Here is a 19,616-nt window from a genome sequence, read left to right as displayed (position 1 = left end):
GTATGTCTTACCCTCAGTTTCACTTTTCTTCATAGAGAAAATTATATTCTCAATGAATAATTATGTCACTGGTCAACTTGTTTCACCCATCCTGATTGAAGCACTTTCCAGCAATTTGTAATTTGATCAACTTTAGCTTCTGTCAGAACATAAAGAATAATTCTATAATCTAGGCACCCATGATTACATGCCCTTTGTGTGGAAATGTCTATAATATTACCACTTGCACATGAATGTATCATATACCTTCATAAGTGCTAGCAAAGTACCAAATAAAAAGCTTATTTGCATGGGATGGAGCATGGGCTGGACATCAGAGTGGCTCCAGAATACTGTACGTTGCACATGTCCCTGCCACACTGAGTTGACCACATTTACATAAGCTCTATGACACCTATATGAGAGAGCTTGAAGGCTCAGGACTCTCCCACCTCACAGACTTCATCAACAACTCATTACAGTCCGGACAAGTTCCACTTACTGTAAATGGAAACTCTCCATCATTAAGCCCATACTGAAGAATAAAGAAAAAGACCTAGAAAACCTCTCCAACTATAAACCGGTAACCAACCAGCCGTGGCTATCCAAGCTAGTAGACAAACTAGTATGCCAACAAATATCAGATTTCCTGGAAAACTCATCCAAGCTGGACCAAGCCCGATCAGGATTCCGAAGACACCTGAGCATGGAGACCGTGCTAGTAGCAGTGCAGGACTCCGTTCTAAAGCACCAGGCAAATGGAGAAGACGTGCTGCTGGGGTTCCTAGACCTCTCAGCAGCTTTTGACCTAGTCCAACACACACTGCTAAAATCATGTTGCAGAGAAGTAGGCCTCATGGGAAAAGTCATTTCTATCTAAAAGACCAACAAGAGTAGAATGGCAAGGGGATACCAGCAACTGGAAAGAAACTGTCATGGGGTGCCATAGGGATCTGCCATGTCACCCCTGCTGTTCAACATCTTCCTCCAACCGCTGGGAAAATTCATAAGAAAATTGAGTTGAGAATGCTACATTTACACAGACGATGCCCAATGGATCATACCACTGAGGAGACAGGACACAATAACTAAACACATGATCAAGAAAGGCCTAGAGAAAATCTTTAAATGGTTTCAAGCAAATGGTCTAGTAGCCAACAAAGAAAAGACAGAACTATTTCTCTTAAACAAATGGGGAAGAAACTGTGGATAGGCTGACAGGATGGGCCATTATCTTCCATCATGTTTCTATAACCATAAAGCTATATGACCTCACAATGTATGTGTTAAGAGCCTTAGCCTATAGGGAGGAGATAGGGAATGTTGCGGATGGGCCAGCTGGTCATTTGGCCTTTATCTGCCATCATGTTTCTGTTTCTATAAACAATCAGATTATAGGGCATAACACTGAAACATATCGGGCATTATATGGCCCTTGGTCTCAGGGAGAAACAGTGATCCCAGATTTATGTACTTTACATACAACAAAGCTTGCTTACTAAGACACTTAAAGAATTGCTTTTTGATCACCAAAACTACCCCATTAGATTATGAGGAGTCTTTGACCCTTGGTATCCTATATCTTTGTTTCACCACTCAAAGTGACCACTTTCGCAACATCTTAAATTGAGTATAATACTTAAGCCTTTGAGGGCTGTCTGGAGGGACATAGCCAGATTTTGGAATCAAAATCTGCTTGTTAACAATAAGAGAGAATTTAAAATATTTACAACTCATGGACTCTGAGCTATGTTGATGTCCCCAAGACTCTTTTGCTCCCCTACAGATTGTTTTGCCCACCGTCAATTGGCACATTATCTCCACTCTTTGCCTAATGATAGTCATAGGTCACATTATGATAAACAAGAACTTGGTTTAAATCTCCATCTATCGAAAGATTGTCAATATCTGATTTACATACTAGACTGACCCATATATCTGGGAAGGGTGACTTTTCTGAGCTATTGGCGAGATGGGAACATGATATGGGTGCTCCATTGGCTGTTGATTTTTCATGTATTGTTCCACGTATTCCAAATACAGTCTTTATTTAATTAAAAAAATTTTATATTGTTTAAAACTAAGCGATTTACATGAATTACATACATAAATTATAAAAAACCATAATAAAACAATTGTAAAAACATATCTGCAAAATAGCAGCAAAAGCTTGAATAAAACGATCATGAATAATTCTTCAGCTAAACCAGAGAAAATTACTGACTAATAAAAAGCGTCTACAAATAATTGTGTCTTTAGCAATTTTCTAAACAGGCCCCTTTCACGACAATTTCGCATTTGGCCCACAAGGGAGTTCCTGCACAACAGAAAGTCATTTTACCAGTCTCCACCAACCTCGGGTTCACATTCATTGTCAGTAAAGCTAAATTCTCAGAACATAATGATCTGCTTGGTAAATAACTCAGCATATTCTTTTTAAACAATTCTGGTATGATTCCATACAAGAATTGGTGACAGATCATTACCACTTTATATTGCATTCTGCAAACGATTGGTAACCAGAGCAGTTGTTGGAGATAGGGCGAAATATGGTCATATTTCAACAATCCAAATATCAATCTTGTTTTGCACTACCTTGCTCTTATTATTCCATGGTACAGGGCATTGCAGTAATCAAGTCTCGACAAAACCATAGCCTGAACCACTGTACGACAATTATAAGGCGATAGCATGGGTTTTAATCGATGTAACAAATGCATTTCTGCAAACCATGCTTATACTGTCTTAGTTACATGCAACTTCATTGTAAGACCAGAATCAAGCCTTACACCTAGAATGGTCATAGACTCGTTTACAGGAAGAACATCATCAATAACTTTCACTTCTCTAGGCAACTGATCATTAGACTTTCCTACAAACATTATTTCTGTTTTGTCCACATTTAGTTTGAGACCTTGCTCTCCCATCCACTCCTCAATTTTACACATGTAATTGCTCAATAAATTTTCCAGATTTATATCCCATCCACCTACTGGAAAAAAGAAAATGATATTGTCTGCGTATATTCAATATTCGACTCCTAAAGATACAAATAAATGGCCTATAGCGGCCATGTAGATATTAAATAGTAGTGCCAAAAGCGCTGAACCCTGGGGCACTCCGGTTCTAGATGAATATTCCCCTGAGTTCTTACATCCATTTCTCACTTTGAAAGAGCGACCTATAAGATATATTTTAAGCCAATTAATAACAGCAGCGTTCATTCCAAGATTAGATGGCCTCCAGCAGCAATTTATGAAGATCAACTGAATCGAATGCACCAAATATGTCCAATGACACAAGACAAAATGTTGATTGTTGATCCATCCCTAATCGCAGAGTATCAATTAAAGAATTCAGTAATAATTCTACGCTGTAAGCTTTCTGGAAACCAAATTGATTACAATCCAAACAATTGGTCTTCTTTACAAAATTATCTAACTGAGTCGAACCTGCTGATATGGGTGAATGTCAGTTTAGAGTATTGCTCTGGGGTTATGCACTGTATATGGACAAATTAATCCTTCAGCGAAACGGGAGCATTGTGCGGATGCCTGGACAAAATGAGAAATAAGGAAAAGCCGCCCAGATGCTCGACAGAGCCCTCAAAAAGAGGACATGTCCAGTGAAACCAGCCCAGCCCAATTTGTTACACATATGTGTGAACATATTATGAATCAGATTCATAACGGTTACCAGGAAAAAGGAAGTTCAATATTGAGCTAAAAGATTAACCAACAATTTAAAAAAAACCATCACTGAAACTTGTCTATGAAGTTTTACAACAGGTTGAATAACAAGGTTGATCACTTTATGTGATTCAAAGCTAAGCCTTTTTTCTGGTTGGTTTTTTGTTTTTTTTTTTGCAGTTGCATAAAAATTGCCCCAGGAACAAGGAACAAGGTAACTTTTTTTAAAAAAAATTCCTGCATTCCTATATATGGGAGAGTCCCATCCATTCCAGTTATGCAATATTTATACAGTCTAGAAGCTCTGAAATTGTTTTATTGGCACTATGAATACTATAAAAAAAAGAGAGCTGGAAAATAGAATGACTGTAGACAGGAGCTAGGAACACAAAGCAAGAAATGAAAACATGGAAATAAGAATCTCTCTGTCCCTTACCGCTTTCAGTCTATTGCCCCTCTTCCATGCACCTCTTGTTCAGTCTCTCACCTCACTTCTGACTCATTCTGCTCCTGCTCTCGGTTTCTTCTCCCCAACAACTGATATGGAGACTCACTCAAGCTTTATTTCAGAAAATAATTCCTTTCCTGTTGCATAGTTCCTACTACTCCAGACCTTTGTACTGTCTATCTTTGCTGCTTCCTTCACTCTTATATCCTCCTTTCCTAAATTCCCCTTCTAGCAGTAGACAAACCCTCCAAAGTTCTAGGCTGTATTTTAGACTCTATGCGATCCCTGAAACCGCAAATCTCCAACCTCTGGAGGAAAACCTTCTTCACTATAAGGCAACTAAGACTCATCAGGCCGTACTTCCATCAACAACACTTTGCCCTGTTCGTACAGATGCTGATCCTGTCACAACTAGACTACCGTAATTCTATCTATGCGGGTATCAACATCACCTTTATCCGCAAACTTCAGCTCACACAAAACACAGCAAGAAGACTCATATTCAGACTTAAGAAATACGACTATCTCTAACTACCTCAAACAACTACACTGGCTACCCATTTCATCTCAAATAAAATTCATAACATCCTGCATTTTGCACCACATACTCAACAGAAGCTCCACCGCACCACTAATTCACCTATTCTCCATGGCATGGTCCATATCACCCAAAAATCTTGACAGGAAGCAGTTGAACCTCCCCACAACAAAAAAAACCCTCAAGTATACATGTAAACATGTATTCCACTTGATGTTCACATTCTCTGGCATGAAAGCATGGAGCGACCTCCCAACAACCATCAGAATCAAACTACTTCAAATTTCGCAAGAAACTAAAGACCTTTCTTCTTGACTCCATAAACTCTACCACTAGTTAATGACTGTAACAAACTTTATCTACCTCATGGCATCTCTCATCAAATTATATTAGCTCTCTTACTGTATGTTCAGTTAATGTACCTCCCATAGCGGTGGGGAAGCCACTGCTTGCCCTGGATCAGAAGCATGGAATCTTGCTACTCTTTGGGTTTTGGCCAGGTACTAGTGACCTGGCTTGGCCACCTTGAGAACGGGCTACTGGGCTTGATGGACCTTTGGGCTGACCCAGTAAGGCTATTCTTATGTTCTTAAGACATGCCAATCCCTGCCTCAAGAATTCCCAAAGTCTTGTAATACCTCTATAGCATCTTTGTACTGTAATGTATCTCTAAGCATCCTTTGCACTATACTAAATTGTTCTCTATAAACTGTACTGTAAGTTGCCTTGAACCTTTGTAGGCACAGAGTGACTCATAAATCCCAGATTAGATTCTATTCTCTTCCGATACTATTCTTTTCCCCTTCTCTCCTCTTTCCTGAACATTTTCTATTAGCCTTGCTTCTCTTCCCCTTTCTCCTCCTCTCTTCACTTTCTGCAGATCTCCTTATTCTACCGCTTTTCCTTCTTTTTGCTGCTTCCTTTCTTTGCCCTCTCTTTTCCTCCTCCTTACATGTATTTATTCAATTTTCTATCCCATTCTCCCAGGGGAGCTCAGAACAGTTTACATGAATTTATTCAGGTACTCAAGCATTTTTCCCTGTCTGTCCCGGTGGGTTCACAATCTATCTAATGTACCTAGGGCAATGGAGAATTGAGTGCTTGCCCAGGGTCACAAGGAGCAGCATGGGATATGAACCCACAACCTCAGGGTGCAGAGGCTGTATCTTTAACCACATCTACCCCATTCTTCTCTCTGATACTTGCTCTCTGGTCTGAGTTTCATGATATCTATAATAAATATGCATACATTGGAGATGCATTTTATGCAAGCCTTTATCATGGCTATACATTGAGACAATCCTGAAAATCCAGCTACATCTGCCTATAGGAAGAAAATACTAAGTTAATGACATAGGTGGCTATGAATTGAAAATGTGAATATTGAATAAGCAAATCTTGGTGGCCTAGACCAGGATCAACTTTTGGGGTGTGTGACTTGTGTGACAACATAGGAAGTCAAGCACAAGGGGTGCTGCTGCTCCCTCCCTGGTGCCCAAGCTCTTCTATATCACGGCTGAAGCCAGTTCAAGCCTGATTCTTCTCCATGCAGAAGATAGAAGCAGAAGTCATTGGCTGCTGCAGAACAGGGAAGCAACGTTATGCCTAAGCATATGCTCAGATGTAGACATAGACAATGACGTAAAGGCATCAATTACTCAGGTCAATAAGGAGCCATTTTGCACTTACTTCAAAGCTGTCCGCTGGTGCCATTTCAGAGGCATTAGCATGGCACTCAGAGAAGAATGCTGATATGGGAATTAAGAAAGAGGATACTGGACACTGAGGGAGAGGGAGTCAGGGAAGAAAGTGTTGCTGGACAGAGGGAAGGGTATACTGTGATGGAAACCATCTTTATATCTTTCCCCTAACTCCCTTGCAAGTGGAAGGAGGTCCCTGTTCTCTGATCAAGTATCAGAATCACTCTTACTTGCCTCAGGCTTGTCTCTCTTGGATAATCAGTTGCCTTAGCTTGTTTGGCAACACTTGCCTCATTCCTTTTGATATGTTTGTCTTCTTGGATAGCAAAAAAGCTTTCGCAAACAGGATTAAAGGTTATGTCAATGATTAGATGTGAACACAGGTCAAACCTGTTTTGTTTTTTTAATCAACTGCTAGACTAAGCCACTTACAAAAAAAGAGAATGTATATGATTCACATGGCCATAACCTTACAGCCAAATCGGAAGTGGGAGTGTAAAGAATTTAATGATAGTGATTCCTTTTCTGCCCATGATCTGGTATTTCAACAAATTCATCCATTCATTGCAATTCATAAGCATTGCTATACTGGGAAGGACTGAAGGTATATCAAGACCAGTATCCTGTTTCCAGCAGTAGCCAATCCAAGTTTCAAGTACCTGGAATGGTCCTGAAAGAGTAAAATAGATTTCTTGCTGCTTATCCCAGGAATAAACAATGGATTTTTCCAAGTCCATTTTAATAATGGCTTATGGACTTTTCTTTTAAGAGGGGATCTGATAGAGACTTTTAAATTGCTAAAAGGAATCGACAAAATGGAACAAGCTCACTCACCAGCAGGGAGAAAGGATGGTGAGCAAGAAACAGCGTTATTCACATTGGCAAATGTAACCCAGACTCGGACTAGGTCATGGCCTGATGCTGAGAGAGGACACGGCCAGGACAAACGTCAGAAAGTTCTGCTTCACACAGCGAGTGGTGAACGCCTGGAACTCTCTCCCGAAAGAGCTGGTGGAGGAAACCACCATTCTAGGATTTAAGGGAAAATTGGACGCACATCTTCTTGCAGGACACATTGAGGGATACGAGTGACTAATGTATTCGCCAGGGTACGCCTGGCCGAGCCTCCACGTGTGCGGATCACTGGACTGGATGGACCCCAGGTCTGATCCGGTGTAGGCATTTCTTATGTTCTTATGAACTCGTTCAAACCTTGCTAAGCTGTTTTTATCACATTCTCTGACAATGAATTCCAAAGTTTAATTACATGATAAGTGAAGAACTATTTTCTTCAATTTGTTTTAAATGTACTGCTTACAAGATTTCCTATATGTTCCCTAGTTCTTGCAGACCTTACTTGGTCTTAACGTAATGCTTGCTTTGCCACAGCTAAAGATTCTTTTTCTTCTCTCACACCTTTTTGAATTCTAATTCTTTTTGCCTCTACCTCTCCTTGGAGAAGTTATTCATGCATTTATCAGCTTTTCTATGAAAAAAATACTTCCTTTAGCCAATCTCATTGGTGTGACAGGGTTGATCCAGTCACAGGGTTTACCCTACTGCATGCATGGACCTGTAATCTTGCTATTCTTAGGGAATGGAATGGGGACCTGCAAGTCCCTAAATGCAATAGGGAAAACCCCAGACAGACATACCGGCCAGTTGTAAAAAATTAAGTCAACTTACGCAGGTGCTGATAACAACAATTTTTGAGGGCAAATCTGAAGACTTGTTATCTATACTGGCAATTCACTTAGAAAATGTTTTTATTGAGTATGTTATGACACATAATAAATACATGATCAGAAATTATTTGAAACTCTAATACACAGGATATCCTGTTCATTAAAACAAAGTGAGTGTCTGGACCTATGTTCCCTCTAAACCAGTGTATTGGAAACTGTATGGTGCAAGACATCAGCAAGGAGGAAAGACACCAGCTGGCTGCTTACAGGACATGTCATATGTGTGATGTCATCGCACTGATGTTCGCTCATCTCTGGATGCTCTTCCAAAGGTTTGTGGCACACTGCTCTAAACAGAGTGCGTGGGTAATTGCTCATACATTTTACTTGGTCATTATATAGTCCCTCACAAAAACACTGACCCGACCAAACATTCAAACAAAATTCAACTACCATATCTGTGATGGTTTTTTGTGCTATATACAGAAATGCATTGCTAATACTGGGATCAAAAATTTAGTTTTAGAATTGTTGCTCAAAAGAGAAAAATTTGCATGCACCCGGCCACTCCTCAGAGTGGCGTAGTAAGGATGGGAGGTCCGCCCCGGGCGTTGTCTTGGTGGGGGCACCTCTCCTCCTTTCTGACCCCTTGCCACACACCTGCCCTTCCTTCCGACAACCCAGACACTATGTGCCCCTTCCGCCTTCCGATCTTCCTGACCCCTTCCACAAAAGCCTGGTGGTCTAGTGTGCTGGGGGGTTCAGATCAGACCCCCCCAGCTTGAAAACCTCCACCCCCCTCCATACCTTGTGTCACAAATCAGACAGGAGGTATGCCCACTCCCTCCTGCCTTGAAGGGCTTTAGACGCCTGAGCCAATCTGGGCCTTAGGCTCTTCCTAATGCATCACCAGCAGGTCTGAGCCAATTGGGGCCTTAGACAGACCTGCTGGTGATGCACTAGGAGGAGCTTAAGGCCCTGATTGGCTCAGGCGCCTAAGGCCCCTCAAGAGGCCTTTCAAGGCAGGAGGGAATGAGCGTCCCTCCTGCTTGATTTTTGACAAAAGGTACGGGGGTGGTGTTCAGAGTGGAGGATTTTTGAGCTGGGGGGTCTGATCCACTAGACCATCAGGATTTTATGGGAGGGGTGATTGGAAGGTGGGGCATATGCTGTCGGGGGGATGTCAGGGGGTCCCAGTTTTGGTGGCAGGGAGGGGGCACATGCATGCACACGGGGGGGCACATAAGTGTGCCTTCACCCCGGGTGCCCCCTACCCCCCAGGGAGCATTGGTCTGGACTGTACATTAGAAGATCATGAAATGAAAAGACAAAGTTGCTTATCGATTCCCACTGGAGTCCTCAGATTTGTATCATCTTCTTCTCTTTCAGGACAGTTTTGAAGTGGATCCAATTATCAAACAATTGAATTTGGCAGCTGGATTTATACTTTTGAAAATCTACCACAGTTGAATAGGACGGGCATTGGGATCACACTAAGTATATCACATTTTCAAAACTATTTGTTTCCAACTGTTGAGACAGATAGAACAGGAGAATGAAGCACAGATGCAAAGCAGGTGCACACCTTTTAGGAAGATATTCAAAGACAAATAAAAGATTGTCTTGCAACATCCACCTATGTCATTGCCTTTTGTCAGTCTCTATTTAAATAAGGATGATTAGCATAAGCAGAGGCTTTCATTCATTCCCAGCATTCAATATCTGAAAAGACATAAAAATGAATAGTGAGGAACAAAGAATATAAATAGAGTTCTATAGTGACCGCTGTTTAACCAAGCAGGAATGGCTCCTGGCTGGTTAAATGGTACTTAACCAGCTAAGTACTAATAGTCAGCGTGAGATGGCCACTGAGCAGCTAACCCTGTCACTAGCTATGTCGCATGACAGAGCTGATTAGTTCCAGTATTCATTGGCTGACCGACTAAGTTGATTGGTCAGATAAACCCATATAAATAGCAGGTTCTTTCTTTGGCTCCTATAACTTAGCCAGCCAATTGATGAATATTGGTTTAGCTATATTTTGGGCAACTAAAAATAGACCAGAAATTCAATGCCTGTTGCCAGAATTTCTGGGTTCACTATCAACCCTTAGTCCGACTATCAGCCTCATAGTATATTACAGCATGGTTCATGATGAAATTAAGTCATTTAGTAAATATGGATGCATATATTTATATGTGTGTATAAGAAAGTATAATATTATTTTATATAAGTACAAGTAGGTATGTATAAGCAGGTAGATTGATTATATATTATAGGTGGAACTAAGAAAGAGGATATGATTATGCATTGAGAACCAGCTCCGAAAATGTTATTGATTATGGTTTAATAATGTCTGTATTGAAACCATCTGGGGAAATGCAAACTCTGAATTGTAACACCTTTACAGAAGCTCATATAAACCACTCTGAATTGACTCTGCCAGTCATTAGCAGCGGTAAAGAAGCTTTCAATAAACAATCAAAACAAAGCCCAGTGTGGCCACATTTCACTTATAGGGCTCTGAGAACCTCTAGCTACCCCTAACGCAGCCTTATAGGTGAGACGCAGCCACGTCAGGCTTTATTTTTATTGTGCATTAAAGTTTCCACTTCTTCCATTGCGTTGTGTATTTTGGGTGGTCGTTTGGTCATAGTGTAGCAGATCCCTGCCTCCCGTTCATTTTTGCTATGAACATTTACACTTGCTAGTGGCTGATATTAGACAGCACATGATATTACATTGGGAAAGCTGTTGGCACATACCGTCTGTAGAATACCACCAGGAGAGTTGTGATGAGGATCAGGAAGAGAAGAATAAAAGTAGTAACAAGCCCTATTATCACTGAAAGAGAAGAGAAAATAATTTGCACCTGGGATCTATAAGAAGAAGATCATTATATTGCCAGTCTGGTATAAAATGAATGTACAGAGGCAGTAGTCCCTGTATACTGAGGCTGGGATGACCTCTTCATTAGGCTATTTCATTTGTACATAGCCAGGGTGTTATTTGCAAGAGTTTGCCAAATGTGCCGACCTAATATTCAGCTGCTCTGGCCAGCACTGGCACTAAACCTTATTTGCATACTATTCATTTAACTAGCATCAGTAAATATATGCATAAGGTGTGACGAGGTCATCCCTCATACACATAAGTTGGTTCTGCATTTTTGCAGACTTAACTTATCCACATGTTATGTACAGGGCAGCCAAATTTTGCCTTGTTACATATCACTTTTGTCAGCTCCCTTCTGCCTTTTCTGCAATCACCCTCAAGTCCCACTCTTCTTTCATGCCCAGAAATATTTCACCCCCTGGTTTCTTGTAGTCCAAATACACGACACTGCATTTTTTTTTTAAATCTTGCCTGCCAAATTCTTCTAGACCATTCAAGTTTTGTTGGCTCTCTCCTCATGCTTGCTGCATCTTCCAGGGTATCTACTATATATCAAATTTTGCTATCATGCACATAAAGACAAATCTTACATGACAACCCTTCCATGATGCCACTTACAAAACCATGTATGATCCCTGTGGGCACCCCACTATTAATGCACTTATCCATGGAGTGATCTCTGTTAATCACTAGTCAGTCACTTTAAGGTCCATATTAGAGAATGACACAGGGACAAATTTTTCCCTGTCCCATCCTTGCGAGTTCTTTTCCTGTCCCTGCCCCATTCCTGCAAGCTCCGTCCTCATCTGCACAAGCCTCAAACACTTTAAAATCATGTGTTCGAGGCTCATGTGGTTAAGGAAGAGCTTACAGGAATGGGGCAGGGGCAGGGAAATTAAGTTCCTGTGGGGACCAAAATGTCCCAGTCCACATCCAGGGTGCAATGTTTATTTATAAGTCACTTATGCCAAATTTGGTGTATATTCCAGAGGCCATTTTATTTTAAAGAATATATGGAAAATGTAGATTTAATTCTATAGAACTAGTTTATGTGCAACAGCACACAGGTATATAATTAGGGCTGTCAGTAAACATATGAACTTTCTTTGAAAGCTGAACCTCATTGTACTTACCAAGACTAATTGCCCTGACGCTTTCTGTAAAGAAGAAGAGAAAAACATTGCATATGTTTTGACCCAAGTAAAAATGTTCTAATGATATCACTGTTCCGAGCACACGAAATGCAACAACTACTTATAATTCAAATAGATGCAAGTGTGTAATTTGACTACATTGTGGGTTTTCCCACAGTTTTTGTATACAAATTCCCCTGATTGTGTAGCTATTTAAAGCTAGCAGCATTGATGGTCTCCAAAATAGAGTTTTTATCCTACAAAGGTTTCCTTCCCAACTCAGAACTGATGACTTAACATGAAAAATGCCATGTTTTGTAAAGTTTGAACTGCTGTTTTTTGGGGGGGTTTTAGAGCTTCCATCGATCTTCACATTTCAGGACTTGGATTTGTTTGTTTGTTTTTGTTTTTTTTTGCCGGGGGGGGTTAAGATTTAATTCCCCTCCTATATCTGAGCGCAAGGCGAGTTATAATCAAGTACAGTAGTATGTCAGGGTTTCATCTACCAATGTGCATTAATGCACATTAAATAATGCAAGCCTCATTATTCATAAAGGGGCCTAAATGGATTTTAGTAAATTAGACTCTAAGACTCAGAGTCTGTAAATGGTGCTGTTATTGGAGGCTGCATTTAAAACGGCTGCTGATTGCATGTCAATCCATGCAACGGCGTCGTTTACAGAATCGCAGCTACGTGAAAGGTAGGTTCCGGAAATCTAGGCCAGAGTTTTCAAGGCCTACATTTTCAGTGACATCGGTGGCATAGTAAGGAGGGGGCGAGGGGGGCGGTCTTCCTCGGAGCGCCGTCACTCCTCCTCCTCTCCGCCCCCCCTTTTCCCAGTGCTCCCCCTGCCACACACGCCTGCGCCCCTTCCCCATACTTTTTTAACTTCGGTGTGAACAGCCCACGTCGGCTTCAGCACTTTCTCCGACGTCACTTCCAGGAGTGACAGGGAAGAAGGCAGGAGAGGAGCACCAGTGCCCTAGGCACCAGTCACCCTCGCTATGCCATTGAGTGGCATCATCAGTCGGTTGGACTGGTAATCCTGATGCCTTTGGAGAACACTTGCTACAGGTAAGCCACTTTACTTTTAGCAACAGAAACTGGCCTACCTGGGCGTCTGTAGCAGTACACATTAGCCAGAGTGCTTACATTCTCCACTCTCGACAAAAGGCCTGTATAGCCTTGCCCACACTTTAAGTTGGCATTCCGCCTTGGAAGAACCAGTTTTGCTTTGTACACCCATACCATAAAAGGAGGGGTTAATCTGAGAAGAAAAACAACTTAAATCAAATTCCACAACAGTTCATAGCAGCTGTCATTACCAAAAAAATGCAAATTAGGTTAATGCCCTTGGCATGTCATGCATTGCTGACTTAGCATAGGCATTCAAATTATTTTTCTTATAGTTTAGTTTATTAGCATTTCTAGCCCACCTTTATCCAAGGCGGGTTACAAAATGTACATACATAACGACTGACAAAACAACTCTCACCAAATGACATAGTTCATGGTACAGAGTGCACTATTTCAGTTATTACATCGCGTTAAGTCATAACACAAAACAGACGTTTTTTAACATTTCTTTAAATTCCTGCAAACCTTTCAACTGTCGTAAATACACAGGTCATTTGTTCCACTCCATAGGTCCTACGCAAGAGAACACACTTTTCCTTGCATTCTCATTAGGAAGGCTTTTTGAAGATGGAACAATCAAACTTGCCTGCGTGGAAGATTAAAATTCAAATAAACCATCAGCAGTAGTTTGTATCTAACTCGAAACTCCATAGTCAGCCAGTACATTGCAATATAATGTTTTGTAACATGCTCAAATTTTCCAATCCCACACAACATCTGTATTATTGAGTTTTGAGCCACCTGCAGGGCACGCATACACGTTGCTGGGATCCTCCAAAAAAAACCCCAAAAATAGGTCAGAGAGATGTAGAACATGACCTCTGGTTGGGGGACACAAGGCAGTTTGGTGTTCGCAAAGATTTGCAGAGGTGTGTACAGAAGATCTTATCTCCTCGACCCCATATCCAGCACAGAAAAATTATCCTCAAGCCTACAGACACCTTGCTACCTCAATGATTCTATGCACATCGTCATCCACGTGACCTGGACTAAGTTATTACCTCCACCTTTTACCTCACAGCACCACTCTTTCAACAGTTCTAGTTTATCTCTTGTATTGTGCCATCGCTCAGTCTGTATTGTAATGTATCTCATGTAGCATCCTTGTATTGTACTAAATTGTACTATAAATCACCTTGAACTTTTTAGGCATAAATCCCAGATTAGATTAGAAGATAAAGAGCAGGCGGTTTATGTAAATCTTGTTGGGCAGGGCCAAAGAGCTCTGGGTAGGAGAGATTTTCTTTCACAGAGATCATTGAGCATGGAGCTAAAGCAAGTGCAGTCAGGCTCCTGTTTAGCCCAGGTGCCTTCTTATTTTGCCACGCTAGGCAGCTGCCTGTATTGTCTGTGCCTAATCCCAGGCCTGGATAAAGAATTCTAGATCAGTGGTTCTCAAATCTATCCCAGGAGACCACCAGCCAGCCAGATTATCAGACAGGCAGATTTGCTTATCTATCATATTCATTATATGCAAATCTCTCTTATGCATATTCATTAAAGACATCTTGAAAGCTCAGCTGGCTGGTGCTCCCATAGGACAGCTTTGAGAACCACTGTTCTAGCAAATATCTTGTCTGTGTTCCTCTGGCTCCCATTCCAAAACATGAATTGATCATTCCTTTACGTTTGGAACACAATTGATGGCTGATCAGAGATGCAGTTTCCCAGATAAGTCTACTCACACAGATCTAAAGGAACTATCTTTGAAGATAATGGCACAGGGCACCAGTTCAGCTCAGAGCTATTAGTCTTTGCTATTTTAATGGAGTTCTTTTAATTTTCTTCGACATATTTGTGTTTTATTATAAACCGCCATAATATGGAAAAGTTGCACTTTCTCTGTCTTTTAAAAATGACGGTAGCTTCCTGGCCTGGCTGCCAAAAGTTTCTTGTGGGAAATATAGATTGCTTTTCTTGTGGTGATATCTTTTGTACTGAAACCCATATCTAGAACCTACACCTGAAACCTTTCAGCCACTATAGAACAAAAGTTCATTTTGAAAGCCAGAAGGCAACTATTCCAGAAATGAAATTCAGATAGAATGCCTGCTAAAGTATCCTGAAGCATTCTCTAAAGTTTTTGTTCAGCTCTCCAAATGAGAGCTTATTGCTTAACTGATAAACTGAAGATTAAAGCAAATAAACTTACTGATTTTTTGTTACAGATTTATTGAGCTCTTCCAGTGAGCTGAGAAACAATCCTTCACTCTGACATTTATGAAGGGCATTTGGCATATCTTGAGACTGAATGTCAAATGTCAGATTACCTAGAGCAGGAAAAAGAAGAAATTGTATCACAAACCTTTCTCTGAATGCAACCAGGCTTCTACCCTCCTACTTCCAGGAAAATTGTACACATCTTTTTAGCTTTCCTGGTGTTTTTAAAACATAGTAATCATCAATGATCAAAATCAACTGTAGACTTGAATTTAAAGAACTGTAAAGGATAACGCTTAACTGAGAACAGACTACCAGGGTGTTTTAATCCTGGATTTTATATCTTATTTATCCCCCAATCCAAATTATTATGATCGTGCATTGGAATCCCTGTTCAGGAAGACTAGAATGTCAGGAATGCGTCAAGCAAAGACATTACATTGACTTCACAATTGACTAATTGAATTACAATGATGGAGTGTGAAGCGTTTTAGGTAGAGAAATGGCTCCAGCCCAAAGTAGGCTTCTTTTATTAATCCCATGTCCTTGAAATAGCCCTGACTCTTTAGGAATGGGGGAACTGGTTTGGATTAACTTTTAAAGAAATCCAATACAGCTTTGGTATGATTCACATTTCCTCATTCAGATCTTTTTGACTTGCAGAATGTCAGTTTCAAGTACTAAACTATAATATACCAACATCCAGTATTTGATTTTTCCATATAAATATATAAGTATTTTTTTGATCCTCAGTGGGCTCTAAAAGTGCCTCTAAGTTATGCAAAAAAAAAAAAAAAAAAATGCATGAACCCCAATTGTCACTGGATCAATCTTTTTTTTATATATATTTCCTAAATTTATATATATATTTTCTGTTTATATATATTTTTTAACTTTTTAACTTTTCAATATCAAAGTAGTACTTAGAGCACCTCTACTGACATGTCCATGATGCAGGTTCCACATTAGGAATCACTGCCCAGGAAAAGAATCTAGGTATTATCGTTGAGGATGCAATGAGACCCTCTGCTCAGTGTGCAAATAGAATGGAAAGCAAAGATGAAAATGTTCTAATGCCTTTGAATACTGTACCTCAATACAGATATAGTGGAATTAGAAAAGGTACAGAAAAAGACAATGACAATGATAAAAGAAATGGGATAAGTTCCCTATGAACAAATTTACATTTTTTTCAGAGCAGGTGTAAATGTGTGTCGGCAGTTGTATATTATTAAGGCTAGTTCTGGGAGGCTAGTTTATAAAAACAGCTAAGCGCCTATGTTGCTGTCATAAACAGGCGCTTTGTATACTTCTCACATGGGTGTCCAGTTACAAAAGGTACAAGGCACATTCACCTTCTGACTTCACATTCTCTGTCTATAAGTCTGAGCATCAGTGTGGCCAAAATGACATTTAGCTACTTTACTGCAGCTTCAGAATCCAATCAGGCCAGAATAGGACTTTTTTCTTTCCTACTTTGTGTACAAATATGGGGATATTCCATGGAGATAGTCACTACATGATTTGAAATTAGGTACTTACACTTTTTGAAAAAGATACCATTCTAAGAGAAACCGAGAAAAAAATGAAAGCAGATAAAGACCTTGGGGCTCATATTAAAAAAATAAGGCTGCCCAAAAACGCCTATGTCGACACTTGGACGTCCTAATCACCAGGATGTCCGAGTGCCAATAATCAAAACCCTTTTCCTGGATGTCTAGTGAGATGTTTTTCATGCTGTTCATCCAGAGTTCCAGGGGGTGTGCTGGGAGGAATGTTATGGGTATGTTTTGAGTGGGCTTTGGGCATGCTTAACTTGGACATCTTGTGATGATAATCAACCTGGATGGAACTTAGACACTTCTAAAACAAGTCTAGCTCCAAATGTCTAAATGCCAAAAAAGAACCCAAACTGACCATATGACCACTGGATACATTAAGATATGACCTCCAACCACACTCCCCCACTGCTCACTAACCCCCTCTCACCCCCAAAAAATCTGAATGAAAGAGTGCATACCTATGTCTAGAAAAGCAGCACTTTTTATGGGAAAGCCTAGTAGAGCATCACTGGTGGAAGGGCTAGTGAACCATAGAGAGGAGGACCCAGGCCCATAAGCCATTCTATCTATTACATTTATGGTGTGATGTATGAATCCACCAAACCCACCAAAACCCTACTCTACTGCCATATAGGGTGCCACCTGTAGCCAAGAGGGCTGGTAGACAGGTGGGTCTGGTTGGTTTTGGGGGAGTTTTGAAGGGCTCAGCATAAGCTATAAGGGATATATGGTGAGATGTGCTTCTGACACTCATTATGTCTGTGTGGCCAGTCCATCAAAATGCTGGCACTTCCCACATCCAAATGGTTTGGATTTGGACATTTCTGTGGTCAAAAATTGGGTTTAAAGTTAGGTGTCTTAACGGTTGGATGTCCTGTTGGCCTAGACGTCCAAGAAGACAATTCTCATTAAAAAATATTTTTGGACATCTAGTGAATCGGCTTTCGAAAATGGATGTTTCTGTGCATCAACTTTGGATATTTAGTGGGAAACATCCAAATCAGACTTAGACATCCTTTTCAAAAACGGCCCTCCATGTGACTATCTAGTCTGCCCATTCATGCCATTTACTCTCCCTTTCACTTCCTTAGAGATCCTCTGTACTTGCTCTAAGCTTTCTTGAATTCAGATACTGTTTTTTGGGTTCATAGTCAGATGCACGCAAGACATAAGCGCGCAGACAAATGGGAGCAGACAAATGAGCGCAAAGACAAGTGAGCGCAAGATAAGTGTCTTGCGCGCATTTGACTTACCACCATTTTTTGTCTCCACCATCGCCACTGGGAGGCCATTCCATGAATTCACCACCCTTTCTGTGAAAAAATATTTCCTCAGATTACTTTGAGTCTCCCCTTTCACCTTCATCCTATATTCCAGAGCTTCCTTTCAATGAAAAATGACTAGCCACGTAAGTATTTCAGTATCTCCCCTCCCACGCCTTCTGAAGTATACATATTGAAGGGCACTGAGCCAAATTTGTTATCTGTCAGGCTACCTTTAAAGAAGATTTAATAGGATTATCTCTGATTTGCAAAGCCCATGACCTCAGGCAAGTCATTTTTAATTTGCTGTTGCCTCTGTACTCGTGTATGCTGTAAACTCTTTATGGAAGAGACTTATTGTATCTTTATGTAATTCTTTGCAACATATCCTGATGCAGAACACCATAGAAGTGCTGAAATCGAAAAGATAATGGACACTAGGCACTGAGGGGCTGATTTTGGAAACAGTGCTATAAGTTAGGCTGCGGAAGGTGCCCTACTGCTATCTAACATAAGAAGCGCCATCTCCAGATCAGACCTTCGGTCCATCAAGTCCGGCGATCCGCACAAGCAGAGGCCCTCCCAGGTGTACACCTAGCATAATTTGTAGTCACCCATATCCTTCTATGCCTCTCATAAGGAGATATGCATCTAGTTTGCTTTTAAATCCTAGGACTGTCGATTCCGCAATAACCTCGTCAGGGAGAGCATTCCAGGTGTTCACCACTCTCTGCGTGAAACAGAACTTCCTGATATTCGTCCTGAACTTGTCCCCCCTCATCTTCATTCTGTGTCCCCTTGTCCGTGTCAAATTGGACAATGTAAATAGTTTTTTCTGCTCTATTTTGTCGATTCCTTTCAGTATTTTGAAGGTCTCAATCATATCCCCTCGCAGTCTCCTCTTCTCAAGGGAGAACAATCCCAGTCTCATAAGTCGATCCTCGTATTCCAATTTCTCCATACCCATTACTAGCTTTGTTGCTCGCCTCTGCATCCTTTCCAGCAGTTTTATATCATTCTTTAGGTTGGGAGACCAATGTTGGACGCAGTATTCAAAGTGGGGTCTGACCATTGCCCTATAAAGCGGCATTATGACCCTCTATGATCTACTCGTGATACCCTTCTTTATCATGCCCAACATTCTATTTGCTTTCTTTGCTGCTGCCGCACATTGTGCTGACGGCTTCAGGGTCCTATCTATCAGTACACCCAGGTCCTTTTCTTATTCGCTCTTACCCAGAGTTGCACCTGACATTCTATACTCGTGTTCCTTGTTCTTTCTGCCTAAATGCATTACTTTGCACTTTTCCACATTAAACTTCATCTGCCATTTCTCTGCCCATTTCTCTAACTGACACAAGTCGCTCTGGAGTTCCTCGCTATCCTCCTGTGATCTGATTGCCCGGCATAGCTTTGTGTCGTCTGCA

The 19,616-nt window shown here is 40.9% G+C and overlaps 1 protein-coding gene and 1 long non-coding RNA gene across 5 annotated transcripts in view; one reads left to right on the top strand and one right to left on the bottom strand.

Annotated features, from left to right (window-relative positions):
- LOC117352215 overlaps positions 1-9,544 on the top strand; it is a 67,384-nt gene extending 57,840 nt beyond the window's left edge. For 2 of the 3 annotated variants that reach the window (XR_004537607.1, XR_004537609.1), the window contains exons 3-4: positions 8,187-8,371; positions 9,429-9,544. This is a non-coding gene — a long non-coding RNA (uncharacterized LOC117352215). Of the gene's footprint in view, positions 1-7,458; positions 7,518-8,186; positions 8,372-9,428 lie in introns of those variants that run through there. The other variant, XR_004537608.1, reaches the window with a different exon arrangement.
- Positions 9,545-9,623: 79 nt separating this feature from the next.
- The window catches only part of LOC117352214, a 31,411-nt gene continuing 21,418 nt past the window's right edge, over positions 9,624-19,616 (bottom strand). Inside the window, exons 10-15 of one of the 2 annotated variants that reach the window (XM_033928503.1) lie at positions 18,181-18,240; positions 15,358-15,475; positions 13,181-13,335; positions 12,068-12,091; positions 10,805-10,883; positions 9,624-9,761 (exon numbers count right to left, since the gene is read on the bottom strand). In XM_033928503.1, the coding sequence (XP_033784394.1) occupies positions 9,755-9,761; positions 10,805-10,883; positions 12,068-12,091; positions 13,181-13,335; positions 15,358-15,475; positions 18,181-18,240 (443 nt within the window). In that variant the 3' untranslated portion in view covers positions 9,624-9,754. The remainder of the gene's footprint in view (positions 9,762-10,804; positions 10,884-12,067; positions 12,092-13,180; positions 13,336-15,357; positions 15,476-18,180; positions 18,241-19,616) is intronic. The other variant, XM_033928504.1, reaches the window with a different exon arrangement.

Source organism: Geotrypetes seraphini, chromosome 19, assembly GCF_902459505.1.
Source record: "Geotrypetes seraphini chromosome 19, aGeoSer1.1, whole genome shotgun sequence".
Classification (NCBI taxonomy): Eukaryota; Metazoa; Chordata; class Amphibia; order Gymnophiona; family Dermophiidae; genus Geotrypetes; species Geotrypetes seraphini.
Note: the sequence above shows the minus strand (reverse complement) of the source record. Positions and strands in the feature narration are given on the sequence as shown.